General features: G+C 39.1%; 1 protein-coding gene across 1 annotated transcript in view; it reads right to left on the bottom strand.

Annotated features, from left to right (window-relative positions):
* Nucleotides 1–3: 3 nt before the first annotated feature.
* Nucleotides 4–15,799, bottom strand: part of LOC125481587 (protein strawberry notch homolog 1-like) — a gene marked incomplete at both ends in the record, with an annotated part of 22,207 nt that continues 6,411 nt past the window's right edge. The window contains 9 exons of the mRNA XM_048593348.1: nucleotides 4–27; nucleotides 250–426; nucleotides 1,682–1,867; nucleotides 2,807–2,958; nucleotides 4,307–4,404; nucleotides 5,703–5,885; nucleotides 9,511–9,664; nucleotides 11,558–11,663; nucleotides 14,067–14,202. Coding sequence (XP_048449305.1) covers nucleotides 4–27; nucleotides 250–426; nucleotides 1,682–1,867; nucleotides 2,807–2,958; nucleotides 4,307–4,404; nucleotides 5,703–5,885; nucleotides 9,511–9,664; nucleotides 11,558–11,663; nucleotides 14,067–14,202 — 1,216 coding nt within the window. The remainder of the gene's footprint in view (nucleotides 28–249; nucleotides 427–1,681; nucleotides 1,868–2,806; nucleotides 2,959–4,306; nucleotides 4,405–5,702; nucleotides 5,886–9,510; nucleotides 9,665–11,557; nucleotides 11,664–14,066; nucleotides 14,203–15,799) is intronic.

Here is a 15,799-nt window from a genome sequence, read left to right as displayed (position 1 = left end):
TAGCTACAATACTATGGCTGCTGTTACCTATAGGTTTTATTTGGAGAAGACAGGGAAGAAAAAAATTAAATCACGTTAATAGGAAAAGACTTGAGAATTTTCAAAAGATTTTTAAATCTATGCTAGAATGTCAATATATGGTTCAGACATTAATGCAGGTTTGTTTCTATGAAATGAACATTGCTCCAAAGCAGAGTTAAATTTCTACCTATAACTGCCTGAAGCTTTTTATGTTTCCACTATTAGTACCTGAAGGAATTGCATTGTTCGTTGTGCTACTACTGATTGTGGTGGTGGAGAAACTAGGTTTTTTTGATCCAAGGCCAGATGCTAGTAAGGCACTTTGGATAGAATCGGGATCAATACTTTTCTTTTTCTTCTTCTTGTCTTTGTCTTTCTTGCGATCCTTCCTCACTAACCAAGGATCTGTTCGAAACAGCAGAAAACAGAAATTGAACATTCATCAAAACTGAAGGAGGATGAACCACCCAAATGGCGCAGAAATATTGCAGTTGCATAACGAACTAGTTCACAGCTTTGGTAATTATTCAGTAACCTCATTATACAACTCCTCACATATACCAATGGCATGCAACCAAAAATTGAGACAAAGAAATACATATTCTCACTGATAACACTTTACACTCTTCCCCTCCAATCCAGAAAAGTTTCTTAGGACTCTGAGCGGCACACCTTGCTTCCAGCTCCCACAGTGATCTTCTATCCATCATGGCACAATCCTCCTCAGCATACTCAACACAACTTATTCATGATACAACTGAAAATTCTTCTGAACGTCCTTTCAAACCCACACCCCATTCCTTTCATCCCCTATTGAGTGCAAGAAAATTGAATTATTTTTGTCCCAGAGTCACTTTCTTGCTGCAGCACTGTCTCACCCATCTTGAGCTCTTATTGCTCATCAGAATATATTCTGCATTGTCTGAAATAACCAAACTAATCTCCAAGACTCAGACCAGCTCCTTTCATACTCTTAGCCTTACAGAAAACAACTAATTGATCTCAAACATGGATTCCCAAACTTCTATAACTCCTCCACTTGACCAAGAGTTGAATTTCTGTTATTTTGCACTTAATCCCTCTGAAAGTTCGCAACTTGCACAATCACTCCCATTATATTGTATGCCCTCCCTGCCATTCCTCCTCCTGTGTGCATCAATAATCGCTAATTCAATACAAAAGTCTTCATCAACAGATCATTCCATGTCCTCAGGTTACCCCTAAACTGCCTCTATATTGGAGTATCAGTCTGCATTTTCCAATTTTCTAAGTGAAGCTTATGTGATACTCCTTCCCTGCCACTGAAACCAATTCTAGAATTCTCTCCTACACCTAAATCCAAACAGAGCTTTCTCACCATCAAAAGCCTCAAAGCTTATTCCTTCAGTCCTCCTTTGATCACCTCCCCAACTCTGACCAATTTCTGCTAAGAGTCAAAGATGCCCCATGTCCAAGGAAACATCCTGCAATGTTGATATATTGAAGATGCTATGCAAGTTGTATAGCACATCATTTAAATTCTGTTTGACGTCCAAATGTTTAGAAACTCCATTTTGAGTTAAGCTGAGTGAATTACATAACGGATAATTTGCTGAATCATGCTTGCACTTCTTCCATCTGGAAATATCTTCCATAATGATTGCCATTTTCACCGACTTACCATCTTCTTCATTCGAAGATTCATCTCTAAAAGGGTTAAAGTCATCATCGCCAGAACTGACAGACAGAAAACTTTCTTCATCGCTGCCTTCACTTTCAGATGCTTCAGACTCGCTCTCTGAAGAGCTGCTGCCAGCAAGTCCTTTGCTCTTACGAGGTTTTTTTGCTTCCCTTTTGTCCTCATTAGCTTAAAAACAAAAGTTACAGAGGTTCCCCTTTATATAAAAAAAAAACTTTGTCGTGGGTTGAGGGAAAGCAACATAACTGCCTAGAGAAGTGTATTGGTTAAGACTATGATGAAGAGCTGCAGGGTAATAGGGAGAATGAATAAGACTGAAGGAGAATTCAGGAGCTGGATGAGGCAAAGTCATGGAGGAATTTTGAAAGGATGCTGTCTCAGCTGTTTGCATGGTACTATAGCCTCAAGGTAATGGGGAGCATTCTGATTGAATGATTTCCAATGTATGAGCAAGGAATTGATCGGGTCAAACAGAAACATCTGCACTACGAGCTCACACACCAAAGGGACAACTTGGATAGAATGAAAGACCAATCTATGCACAGGGCTGACCAGGGAGTGGCTTGTCATAGCATTTCTCGCTCTTGATCCATATACAAGAGACTAATATACAAGTCGGGCTTGTAAAAGAGGAAGGCAGGGCGGTTATCTTAAAAACAACTAGTTTACCAGTTAGTTTATACATTTTTTGGTACATTTTCATGCAAATTGATGCAATTGACTGCTAGGAAATTGCTGGATTTCATAGCATGACCTGTCCGCTGTCCAATCACTTATTTGGGTTTACAGTCATATGGAGATGAGAGATTACAATCAGAATGCAAAAAGGCTTTCGGGTTTTGCTATTATTTAACTAGATGGGTACAAAACTCAATTATGCAAATATTAGTTAATCTGAACTAAAAACTGCAAAGTTTACAGAATTTACAATCTCAAATATACAGTAACAATGTATACAGATACATTCAGATTCATTCTCATTGAAAGTTAGCTCAACAAATCAGATTAGTTTGCATTTTGACAGAATGATCGTTCATCATAGTCATGCCCACTGGTAGCCACAAGGTATTAAGTGACAAACATCACAATCAGCAAGAAAGGTTGTACCTCTTCGCTTTTTTCCCTTGCTCTGTCTTGATGGACTGTCAGTGGGAGAGTCATGATTACTGGACGCAGTCATATCTATCCCCAACAAACTGTACAGCTTCTTTCTGTCAGGTGCTGGGAAGTGTTTCTCAATCAAAGACTGAAGGACTCCTCTGAAATTATTTCAAAAATGTCTTATGTAATCAATTACGTAAACAATTGCACTGCATTCTTCAATCTGAAGACATTAAGATTCTGGCTGTCATGACTAGTTTGATGGGCATTATCAGCTCTATTTTATTACATACATACTCAAAGTAAGGATGGCGTGTCGTAGGATCAGAGCCCAATTGCTTTCCAGCAGCAATCAGTAAGTAATTGTTGGCTCTGCGGTTAATGTTTTACTAATAGCTGCAAACTCAATGCTGATCATATATATTTATTGGTCAGAATGGCAGATCTACTCTGCCATGGACAAATCCTCACCAAAATGAGTAGCTTTTAAATACAAAATAAAATCTGAACGCTTCAAGCCATAACAGGAGACCCACTATCAGGTTCAACTCTGAAACTGAGGATGAATCCTTGACAGAAGGTCTTCTGTTTAGAACCTAAAGTACCAGACCTTGTACTCTGCTGTCTGCAATGATTTTCACATGTCAGGAGCGAGTAAAAAAAATAATTAAATAGCTGAAAAGGACATGGAGACATCCTGAAATTGTGAAAGCTATCATAAAAATAGGTCTTTATTTCTAACAGCACACTTTCAAGTGACAGGCCTAGTGTGGTGTTGTGGTTTGATTCTTGAGTAGCAGCATGTTTCAAACCTTCCCATGCATCACATTTCCTTTTGCCCAGGATCTCCTTCATATGTTGGTGGAAATAGCAAACTTTGTAATAACATTTCTACAGGTTACCTGCAGTAATTGTTTGCAATATTAAGACTATAAGCATTAATTGCCCTAACTAGCCACAGCAGAGCAGCCTGGGCATCAAATTTTCAAATGTTTGACATGGACTGTGGAAAAAAAGTTAAGAACTGACCTTTAAATTCAAAGCTATTCAAAATAAATGTTGTGGGCAGCTTTTAAAATTGCATTTCTATGTCCACTCTTGCTTAAGAACTTTCATAAAGTAGACAAAGAACATGCAGTTATGTAGGTATAGCCTGCTGAAATCTAGTCGTCAAGAATTTCTCAACTAATTAATGAAATCAGGGAAACAGATACATCAGCAATTAAAAGGTATACTAAAAAGTCAAGGATTCCTACAAAATTTTTCTTCCTTGCACTGGATATTTACATATAGATGCACACACAGCAAATACGTAAAATTTGAAGTGGCAAATGGTTGCACAATAAGATTAAACTGACAGATTAACTTCAATTTACATATTTAATTTATAGAGATGAGTCGATAGTTTTCAGAAATATTTTTTATAAAAATTGGCAGTTATTGATACTTTTCAGAAACATTATTGGAAAATTTACAATTACAGGCAGTTATGTTGTGTAAACTTACTTAGCAGTTGAAACAAAATCATTCAGTTCACCACCACCCTCCTCCAGAGCTTCAAGAGTTCTTGCTTCTCCAGTAGATTGCAGACCAATAACCACGCACTACAAGTAATTCCAAAATAAAACCATTAGAACAGGTTATATCATTTTAGTCAACAGTTGTCTGTACAACTTCCCATTTAGCTTTATTTAAAACAAAATCTCAAACCTGTGGAATGGCAAGATCTACTCGCGTGCTGGGCAGTCAGGTATAATGCAAGCCAGACTTGCAGAAGTTCTTTTCTATGACACCAAAATTTTTTTGCCTCACTTGAAAATAGTGCACATTTCTTTTTCATTGTCCACACCAGCAACCTGTGATCTTTCAACATTAACGTTCACTAATGTATGGAATATTTTCTTTGATTTGCCATTTACCAATAAATGTGTCTATTAATAAATGGGATGTGGGCATCACTGTCTAGACAATCCACTTATTACTCATTACTAAATGCCTTGAGAAAGCAGTGATGAGCTGCCTCCTAGATTTGCTGCAGCCCTTGAGCGATATACACAATCACAGTACAATGAGGAAGTTCTAGGATTTTGAAGCAGTGATAGATCCAAGTCAGGATGATGCAGGGTTTAGAGAGAATCTTGCATTTATCTGCTACCTTTGTTTTTCTACGGGGAGGTCACTTTTGGAAGATGCTGTTGAAGGAACCTAGATGATTTACAGTTGGTGCACACTTCCGTCATCTGTTCAATTATTAATTAGGAACTCGAATGTCTTTTAAACCATTATTAGACTCTATGGCAACAGATCTTAGTTGAACTCACTTCTCATTTTGCCTTCAGATGGAAGGTGCTCACTCCACCACCCTGTAGAGGGATCCTTTGTTCACTTGTCCCATTTGCTTCACACCAAATTTTTGACATTTAACCTCTCCCACCTTCCATTCTATCACAGACTTCCCCTTTGGCACTTTTTCCACATTCTTTACCCTTTATTTGATTAAATCCTATTACAACTCCAACATTCCTCAGTCCTAATGAAAAATCAATGACCTGAATGTAAACTGAGACGGCACCTGACCTGAATAGTTCCAGGAAATTCTGTACCACTTTCTTCAGTGGTCCGCGTCAACGCTGATGTTCCAATTGGGTGATCACCCATGATCACAGCCAACCATCTCCTTCATCTGCATATGCTGAGAGTTTCCCTCAGCATCTCTGCTGTTTGCCTCAAACCACTCAGTCAGGTAGTGGGCTCATGGTCAAACCACTCTTTGGATAAAGAAGTTCAGATAGAATTTATTAACAAGAAACTTAAACTTATGGCCCCTGATTCCATGATCCAATTACTGTCATAAGGAAGACTCTCGACACCAGTCCCTTTGTTATTCAAAAGGTCCCTTTACCTTTCCATTTTTGATCTCTTCTCGGGCCAGTTGTACTATTCTTTTAACTTTGGATGCAATGCAAAGGTATTTGAAGAATCTCTGGTGTGCTGACCAGAACTGTCCCCACATGGATTTTTTCATCCGTTGCTCTGCATCAATCAGCTCAGCCGACATCTGAAATTTCTCCCTGGCCTCCACCCACTGAAAGGCAAAAAACAAAAACAGCTCAAATTGTGGCTTACAAAATTCAGCGCTGTTAGTTCAACAGGGAACAGAAAATTGCTGTAATAATCAGTAATGAGAATATTTTGAAATGGTAAAATGTTTTAAACTGCTCAACAAATTCTACAAAATGTTTTCATTTTGAATGGGAACACTGAATGCTCTACTGGGAAACTCTGATCTCAAACACTCAGCAAATTACTGAGAAATTTAAATCTAAAAGTTATCGGCCCTAACAACATTCCACCTAATGTACTGAAGATATCCTGAACATGCCAAGTTCCTATTCAAGCTGTTCAAGGATAACATTAGCACCCGTCCAACAGTGCAGAAAATTACTTAGGTACACCCTGTCTATAAAAAGCAGAATACATCTAACCTCGGCAAGCACTTTTTTTTTCCCAAGCTACTCTTGATCAACACTGGGATGTGGCATCAACACTGCTGTTTACAGCTTTATTCATTCATGGGACGAGGGTGTTGCTGGGCAGGCCAGCATTTATCACCTACCTCCAACTGCCCAAAGGGCAGTTGAGGGTAAGCCATGTTGCTACTGGTCTGGAGTCACATAAGCCAGACCAGGTAAGGATGGCAGTTTTCTTCCCTAAAGGACATTAGTGAACCAGATGGGTTTTTCCAGCAATTGTTTCATGATCATCATTAGTCTCTCAATTCCAGTTTTTTACTGAATTCAAATTCCACCACGTGCCACTGCAGGATTCGAATCCTGGTCCCCAGAAAATTAGCTGGGTCTCTGGATTCACAGTCCAATGATAATATCACTCAGCCTCCCTGTCAGGATTTATTCACCAATAACCTCTTCATGCTCAATTTGGGTTTTACTAGGACCAGTGAAGTCTAGACCATATTACAAACTCAGTATAAACAGAGAGGTCCAGAATGCAAGCAAGTGGTCAACTCTTGTCATCAAGAAGCCCTAGTTAAATGAAATCAATAGCAATTAGACAAAACATTGGCTGGAGTCACCCCAAGCACAAATTAAAATAGTTGTGGTTGTTGGAGGTCAACCAACTCAACCCAAGGACTCAGCTGCACAAGTTGCTCAATATTTTAAAACTCAATTGTCTTCAACTACTTCAATGGCCGTCCCTACAACACAAGGTTAGAACGATATAACTATTTGATAATGAAGCAGTCCATGCCCATATACTTCAAGAACTGTACCATTCATACTTGGATAAGTGAATGTCAAGTTTCTCATCACCCAAGTGCAAGTAGATGGCCAATGCGAATTCAGTGAGAAAATTTAACAGCTTACCTATGACAGTGAAGGGCATTATCATTACTGAATCATCCTAGAGCTAACAACTAACCAGAAAGTCTCAAGTAATTAATTTAGGGTTGACCTTTGGTTTACACTCAGTTCTGCACTGAGTTATATTTTATCATTGTGCTTGAAAAATTAAGGTTCTGCCAGGTCTTAGGTGGCAATAAACGATTCTATAAAACTAAGAAAAACCAGGAAGCTTTCCTGATGTTCCCAGCCAGCATTTAAAAATAATTCAGCTCATTATCGTATTGCCATTTGTGGAGATTTGTGGCACATCAAATGACTACCACTTTCTCACAGTGTCTGCACTTCAAGTGTGATTCAGTAGCTCTAAATGTATTTTGCAAAGTCCTGAAATTTGGAAAACATTATCCAAGAAGAGTTACAACTAAATGTTTGCTCCTATCATCCGCCAACAAACTCAATCACTGGTTAGAGTTTTTGACATGTTTCACAAGGATTACAGACATTACATTAGACTCTAATTCAGTTCTGGTCCAATTGATTTGATCTGCACTCCAGCACCATTCTAATTCACAGAAGACTTAGAATATTTGGCCCCTTAAGAGTTCTCTACCGTTCAACCTACCTATCTGCGGCCTCAGCTATCTGCCGCCATTAACCCCAACTGCATTGTTTTCTGGGAAAGAGAAATTTACAGACCAAAATCCTCAAGAAGTAACTTTCTCATCTAAGTTTCAGATGGGAGAGTATAATTTTTAAAATGTATCCCTTAGTTCCAGACCCCCTACACGAGGGGAAACATCCAAGTATCCCCTTTAAGATATCGCCTGAGGATGCCAGATGTTTTAAAAAGATTGCTTCTCTCTAAAGTTCAGTTGAGTACAGGCTCACTTTGTTTAACTTGCCTTCCCAAGAAAACTCATCACAAGTTGGAATTTTCATCCCGAATCAGCTAAGTGAACACTGCCTGAACTTCCTCCAATGCAAATATGCACAGTTCCTCCTTAGGCAGAGTGACCAAAACTGTGCATGGTACTCCTCATGTGATCTTTAAGGCCCTGCAAGTTTTCATAATACTTCCCTACTTTATATTCAATTCTCCTTTTAATAAACGTCAACACTTTATTTGCCTTCCACATGCTGCATCTGTTCCTATTTTGGTATCTCAGGCACAATTTGCTCACAAGACATGCTGTATTATTAAGCTGCTGGGGAAAATAAAAACAGTTACAAGCAACCTACTCCTACAACATTGCTTTCTCACTTCCCTCACACAATGGAGCAATGGGTTTACCACCAAGTACAGAAACCAGTCAACAAGATGTGAAATCCATGGCATTTAATGCTTAAACTATACTGGGGTGGCATGGTGGCTCAGTGGTTAGCAAGGCTGCCTCAGGTGTGGTGGTGGTGGTAGTAGTAGAGAAGAGCAGGCAGCAAGCTAGCGTCAACTGGAGTGGGAGAGTATGACAGAGACATATACGTGTATGCAGAGAGCAGAGACCATGTTTCAGCTAGGTCAAGGGAAAGATAACTAATGTGTTAGCCAGGAAGAAGGTCTGGTAAAACAGCCTTAATGCACTGTAGAACTTCAATCATTGACAAAGGTAGGAACCACTCAATATTGAATAAGCCAAGAGAACTTTCCACAAATGGGAGGCGATCAGGATATCCAAGACCGTAAAATCTGTCATACAGAAGCACAGGATATGAAGACATGTTTACCTAGATATTCAATCATACTTTCAATTTTAAGCAGCATTTCCAGGAAGCAATTTACAAATTTTTCTCTGATCAGTTACAGAAATAAAAACTCTGGAAATCAGTACTAATGTTTTATATGGTTATAGTGCTTTATGTATTTAACCATTTACTTTGATGAATGCATTAGGTGTATGAGATTTATTTCACAAATTAAAAATCTCTTATTTAAAAACATCAAATTGAAGATTAATACATATACAATCTTTGGTGTTTGTACATTTATCTAAACAAAGTGTCTAAAAAAAAAAATTATCACAAAAACAGAAGTTAGTACTGCAACATGTCTGCATCCCCAATAAAGGCCTTCATAATGAGTGGAAAAAGAAGCCCCTATAAACCAAAAAAGTAGTTTAAGATAGCAAAAAAATAATCTGAGCAAATTTCACAAACAGCCCTCAAAAAAAATTATTTTGATCACTGGGAGCCACCACGCACAAACCAAGTACGATGGAAATGGATTTTGGTTGTCCAATAGTATATTTTCCTCACATCTGCTAAAAAACCTTAGATGCACAAAAGATGTTGGTTCAATTCCAAAGTTTACATACATCCAATGAAAAGTCTGAAGCTTAATCAAAGACCTACCAGTTTAACTGCTTTATTATACATCTTGATATAATCTTGACTGAGGGGAACTTCTTCAATTTTGAAGGTTACTCCAGAAAAGCTCAGCTGTCTTGCTATATACATTCCTCTTAGCTTCATATCCATAGCAACAATCTCCATTGCCCCAACACCTCTGGTTAAAGGGAAGAAAAATTAAATCAATGCAGTTATATTCCTTGTAATTTTGTAAAACACCACAAAACTGAAGTTTTTGAGAAGCAGTTACAACATGAGAATTTTTGTTAAAAATAGCTGTTCTATTGAGCAGAGTAAAACATTTATGATTCCGATTCACAGAACATAAAACGAAAGAGAGACCTTGTTGCCTTACTGCCCTCGAAGTTCACTTTACAGACCCAGCAAAAGAACAGCTTTGCAGATAAGCTGCTGAACCAAAACGGGCTCAGCTCAGATAGGAGTGCATAGTATGGTTCACCCAATCTCTCCAAACTATACTAATGTCAGCTTCATGCATAATGTAGCTGATTCAGATATCTGGGATATAAAGCAACATATCATTTGGAACAATTTGAATATACTCGTAGTGAAATAAGTTTCCAAGTACATCATTAACCTAATAGAAAATGGTTTAATAAACTCTAAGGATCCTATGAAATTTGCATACCAGGCTATCATGCTAATTTGAAGAAAACAAATTTAAGTCGTGCTGCATAAGGATCGGTGATAGGTCCGCTGCTTTGTGTGATTTATGTAAATGATCTGGATGTGAAAATAGGAGGTATGGTTAATAAGTTTGCAGATGACACCAAAATTGATGGTGTAGTGGACAGCCAAGAATGTTATCTCAGTACAACGGGACTATGATCAGATGGGCCAAGGAGTGGTCAATGGAATTTAATTTAGATAAACATGAGGTGCTGCATTTTGAAAAGGTAAGTCAGAGCAGGACTTGTACACTTAATAGTAAGGTCTTAGCAAGTGCTGCTGAACAAACAGACCTTGAACTGCAGGTTCATAGTTCCTTGAAAGTAGAGTTCCAAGTAAACAGGATCACAAGGGCGGTGTTAGGTACGCTTGCCTTTATTGGTCAGTGCATTGAGTATAGGAGTTGGGAGGTCATGTTGGTTATGCAGGACATCGCATAGGCCACCTTTGGAATACTGCATTCAATTCTGGTCTCACTACTATAGGAAAGATGTTGCGAAAGTTGAAAGGGCTCAGAAAAGATTTACAAGGATGTTGCCAGGGCTGGATGGTTTGAGCTAGAGGGAGAGGCTCAAAAGACTGGGGCTATTTTCACTAGAGCATCAGAGGGTGACAGGTGACCTTAACAGAAGTTTATAAAATCATGAAGGGCATAGATAGGGCAAGTAGACAAGGTCTTTTCCCCAAGATAGAGGAGTCCAAAACTAGAGGGCATAGGTTTAAGTTAAGAGGGCTAAGATTTAAGAGAGATTAAAGGGCAACTTTTTCCACACAGAGTTGCACGTGAATGAAATTAGCTGCCAGAGGAAGTGGTGGAGGCTGCAACAACATTTAAAAGGCATCTGGATGGATACATAAATAAGAAGGGTTAGAGGGATATGGGCCAAATGCTGACAAATAGGACTAGATTAATTTGGGATATCTGGTCAGAATGGGCGAGTTGACCAAAGGGTCTGTTTCCATGCTGTATAACTCTCAACACCGCAATAAAAATTAAAGAGAAAATTCTAACTGTTTCTGTATCAGGGAGAAGTCATAATTTAGCAAAGCTTGCTTTGCAAGTTATGCAACAATAGTGTTTGGTTCAGTTTTTTTTAAATTTGTTCTTGGAATATGAACAACACTGACAAGACACTATTTATCATTTGTCCATTCCCGTGAGAGTAATACAAATTAATCAGGTAAGCTTTCCTTCTCTCAAGAAGGCAAATGAATTAACTGATTTTAAAATGATACTGCAACATTAATGGTCAATTTCTTGTACTCACTGGAGAACAGACCCCAGAATCCATCACAACAAACACACAAATATGAAATTGGGAATGGTTTAAATAATCTGACAGTGGAGTTTATTTTTTACCTCCTTTCCACAGCTTGAATAAAATCATTGAATTCTTTGAAGGGTGTACCTTCACCCCAGATTCCAAGTCGATTCATATAAGCCATGTTTCGTGGTTCCGATGCACCTATTTTGAAGGATAACAGTTTACTCAAGTCCAACAGAAGAACACTGTTCAAATGACTCAACTTAAACCAACAAAACAATGAACTATATTATTAATTGACTACCATTAATCAATCCTTCAGCATGAAATCATGGAGATTAAAAACTCTAACAGTCCTGTCTTAGCACTTGTACTGAGAAGGTCGTAGCCGAGAGGACCCCTTTATTAACTAACATTACGCAGCTCAATGAAATATCAAAGGACTTCCAGCTATTTTAATTTTGCTTCCAATTTCCACACTTACCTCACCTCAGATTCATCTTTTCTACAACTTTTGTCTCCATCATGCGCTATAAACTCAATCCCCTCAGCTTCCTTGATTACACTGTCTGTCACCCTGCAAGTTCTTTATTCTATTCTCCCAGGCTCCTTCACATCTATTCTGGTGACGTGTTCTCCCATACTAGTGCTTCTGACGCATCTTCCTTGTTCCTCAACTGAAGAACTCCTCCCACTCTCTCTATTCAATCAATCATCCTCTGCTACTTCCACCACCTCTACTATGAAGCCACCAAATGACATTTTCCCCTCTGCTTTCAGTATTCTGAAGGGATCATCCTGGTCCACTCTAAAGTTGTACAGAAAAACAGAAAATTTGAAGAGTAAACCATTCAGCCCTTTGAGCATGCTCCACCATTCATTTTGATTATGGTGATCAGGTCCACAATATAATTGTACAGATCCCTGCGACATTCAACCAGTTACAGTTTGCCATCCCAAAAATGCCCCCTTTAACAACTCTCTATTAGTCGGCCAGTCCTCTCTCTCTCAACACCAGGCTTTTAAGTAGCTTGAGCATGTTATCTTACCAGACACCTTCTGGAAATTCATATATATTACTTCGCTTTTATCTTGTTACCTCAATGAATTCTACTGAAGTTATCAGGCATGATTTCCCCTCCATGAAGCCATGCTTACTCTACTTAGGAACAGAGGACAAGGAGTAGACTATTCAGCTCATCACACCTGTCCCACTATTCAATACAATCTTGGCTAATTGAACATTGCAATCCTTTTAGCTACCCATTCCCATAACCTTATACTCTACTGTTCACAAGCCATACATATTTCTAAACACTCTTACATCCTTTCTAATTGACTCTAACACTTTCCCAAAGACAGATATTGAGCTAAGCGGCTAACAGTTCCATTTGACTCCCTCTCTTTTGGAATAATGGTGCTACAATGGCAGTTTTCCCATCCTCTGGGGGTTCTCCAAGATTACAGAATCCATAGAATCCCTATAGGGTGGAAGCAGGGCATTTGGTCCATCGTGGCCATACCAACCCTCCGAACAGCATCCTAACTAGACCCACTACCCTATCCCAGTAACCCTGTATTCCCCATGGCTAACCCACCCAACCTACACATCCCTGGACGCTATGGGCAATTTAGCACCGCCAATCCACCCAACCTGCACATCTTTGGACTGTGGGAGGAAACCGGAGCACCCGAAGGAAACCCACACAGACATGGGGAGAACGCGCAAACTCCACACAGACAGTTGCCCGAGGCTGGAATCGGATCTGGGTTACTGGCACTGAGGCAAGATCTACTTCCATTAATATCCTCTGATATAATCAATTAGGTCCAGGGGTCTTGTCTTGAGCCCCATTAGTTTCCCCAGTACTTTTCTTCTCCTGATAGTTATTGTACTTATTTCTTCTTTATTGATCCTTGATTATTTAATTTTTAGAATGCTACTAGTGCCTTCTACTCTAAAGACCTGCAAAATATTTTTTCAGACCCTTTGACATTTCCTGGTTCTCCATTACTATTTCTTTAACGCCAATATTCAAGGGGCCCATGTTTGTTTTAGCCTCTCTTCATTTTTGTATATCTGATGAAACTCTTACTGCCCATTTGATACTACTTGCTCATTCACCCTCAGTTTATTTTCTAACTTTTTTGGCAATCTTTTAAGTTTTAAAAAATCCATCCCACTGGAACAGGTCCTTTCTACACTTGCGCTCATGCCAGTGCCCCAGGAACTGAAATCTATTCCTCTAATACCCATCTTCAAGCCATTGACTTTATTTAACTTTTGCCGGAGTGCCCTTGGCCCCTTTAAAAAACAATTTAATCATGTCAACTCCTCAGAAGGTGATGAATCTTGGGAATACTTTACCCAGAGAATTGTGGAAGCTCAAACATTAAGCAAACTCAAATCAGGAGCTAATTAGATTTTTGGAAATTAATGACAACAAATGGTCTTGAGATAGTGTTAGCAAGTGACACTGAGGAACATAGTCAGTCATGATTTAAAGGAAAGGTACAGTGGCTCAATGGACATAATGGCCTATTCCTGTTTATGTGCTACACTCGATCACTCCTTCGTCAATAAGCCATAATGAAACTGCATACCTGTAGCACTAGCATACACCACCCTCGCCTTTGGCAATTTGTTCTGTAATTCCAGCACAGCCAAACCTGTTTTGGTGGGTTTTGAGGAACCAACTGGAGACAAGTTTTTAGCTTTGTGGCATTCATCAAAAACAATCTGAAATAATTCTGTCAAGGTTATTTTAAAATGAAGGGTACCAAAAGTGTCTGTGCAGGCTGCTGAGACTACTGGACCAATCTAATCCGTGGTTGAGAAGCAAATGTTGAAGAATTTTCACAATAACACTTACAGCACGCTAAAGGCTTCTTAAAACATACTAAACCTCCAGGTAATTTACTACAGAAAACCGTTCCTGCAATGCCCCAGACAATGAAGAAATTTGTGAAGTTTTACTAATGATCTACAGATGTTGAACACTCACTCAAATTCATGAGATGCTGCAGTTTTAATTGAGAATTCCACTTCAAAACTAAAAATTGTATAGTTTCACTATTTCACTGTACAGATGCAAAGAATAAAAAAACTGGCATCATTCCCAAAAGACTACAGCTACAAAAATGAAAGTATTGTCTGATTCAAAGACCCTCATGGAAGTATCCCAGATCAAGGGGTTGGATTTTAGCGGGACTAGTAGAGACTTCTGTTAGACAAATTAAAGAAATAGGAACTTAGCAGCAGGAACAAGATGCACAAGAGGTTCGGGTGAGAAAAGAATGTTTAACATTCAATGATAGGGAATAGTTGCAGCGCAGATGATGAACTTCCATTTATAAGTTTGCTGATGACACATAGTGGGCCAAATCTTAAACAAGATGATACAGTAGAGAAGAGAGATTGAGAGCTTAGTGGCATGTGTAACGACAATAATCTCTCCCTCAATATCAGCAAAACGAAGGATTTGGTCATCGGCTTCAGGAAGCAGAGTGGAGGACATGCCCCCACCTGTACCAATGGTACTAGGAATGAATATCAACAATCTGTCCTGGTCCATCCATGTCAATGCTATGGTCAAGAAAGCACACCAACACCTCTACTTCCTCAGAAAGGGAAGGAAGTTCAACACGTCAACAAGGACTATCAATTTTTATAGATGCATCATATCCAGGTGCATCATAGCTTGCTAGGGCAACTGCTGTGAACGCAGCCTATGCCATCACGAAAACCAGCCTTCGATCCACTGACTCCACTTACATTTCCCATTGCCTCAGGAAAGCAGCCAACAGAATCAAAGGCATCTCCCATCCCAGTTATATTGTCTTCCACTGGGCAGGCAGAAGTTACAAAAGTTTGAAAACACGTACCAACAGATTTAAGAACAGCTTCTTCCCTGCCGTTAACAGATTTTTGAACAGACCTCTCATATTAAAGTTGATCTTTCTCTGCACCTTCTCTGTAGCTGTAGCACTAGCACTATATTCTGTACTCTTGTTCTATTATGCTGAAGAACTTATGAAAGGTATGGCTTGCCTGGATAGCACGCAAAACAATACTTTTCACTGTATCTCAGTGCATGTGACAATGACAAATCAAATGAAAGATAGAGGGGAGGAACCAAGGAGGGGTTAAAGTTTAGAATTTTAACTTGGAAGCATTCTTATGAAGGACAAGTCCACCTTTATGCAAGATACAGGCAGTAGTAAGCAAGCAAGGAGGACAGATGGCCAGTTAGGAGAGCCGTAGTACAGGCAAGTTTGAAATTGACAAAAGCAGGGTCAAGCATTTACATTAGAGATAGTAGGAACTGCAGATGCTG

The sequence above is a fragment of the Rhincodon typus genome, unplaced genomic scaffold (genome assembly GCF_021869965.1).
Source record: "Rhincodon typus isolate 14 unplaced genomic scaffold, sRhiTyp1.1 hic_rhity00002699, whole genome shotgun sequence".
NCBI classification, from domain to species: Eukaryota; Metazoa; Chordata; class Chondrichthyes; order Orectolobiformes; family Rhincodontidae; genus Rhincodon; species Rhincodon typus.
This window is presented reverse-complemented; position numbering and strand designations above follow the sequence as displayed.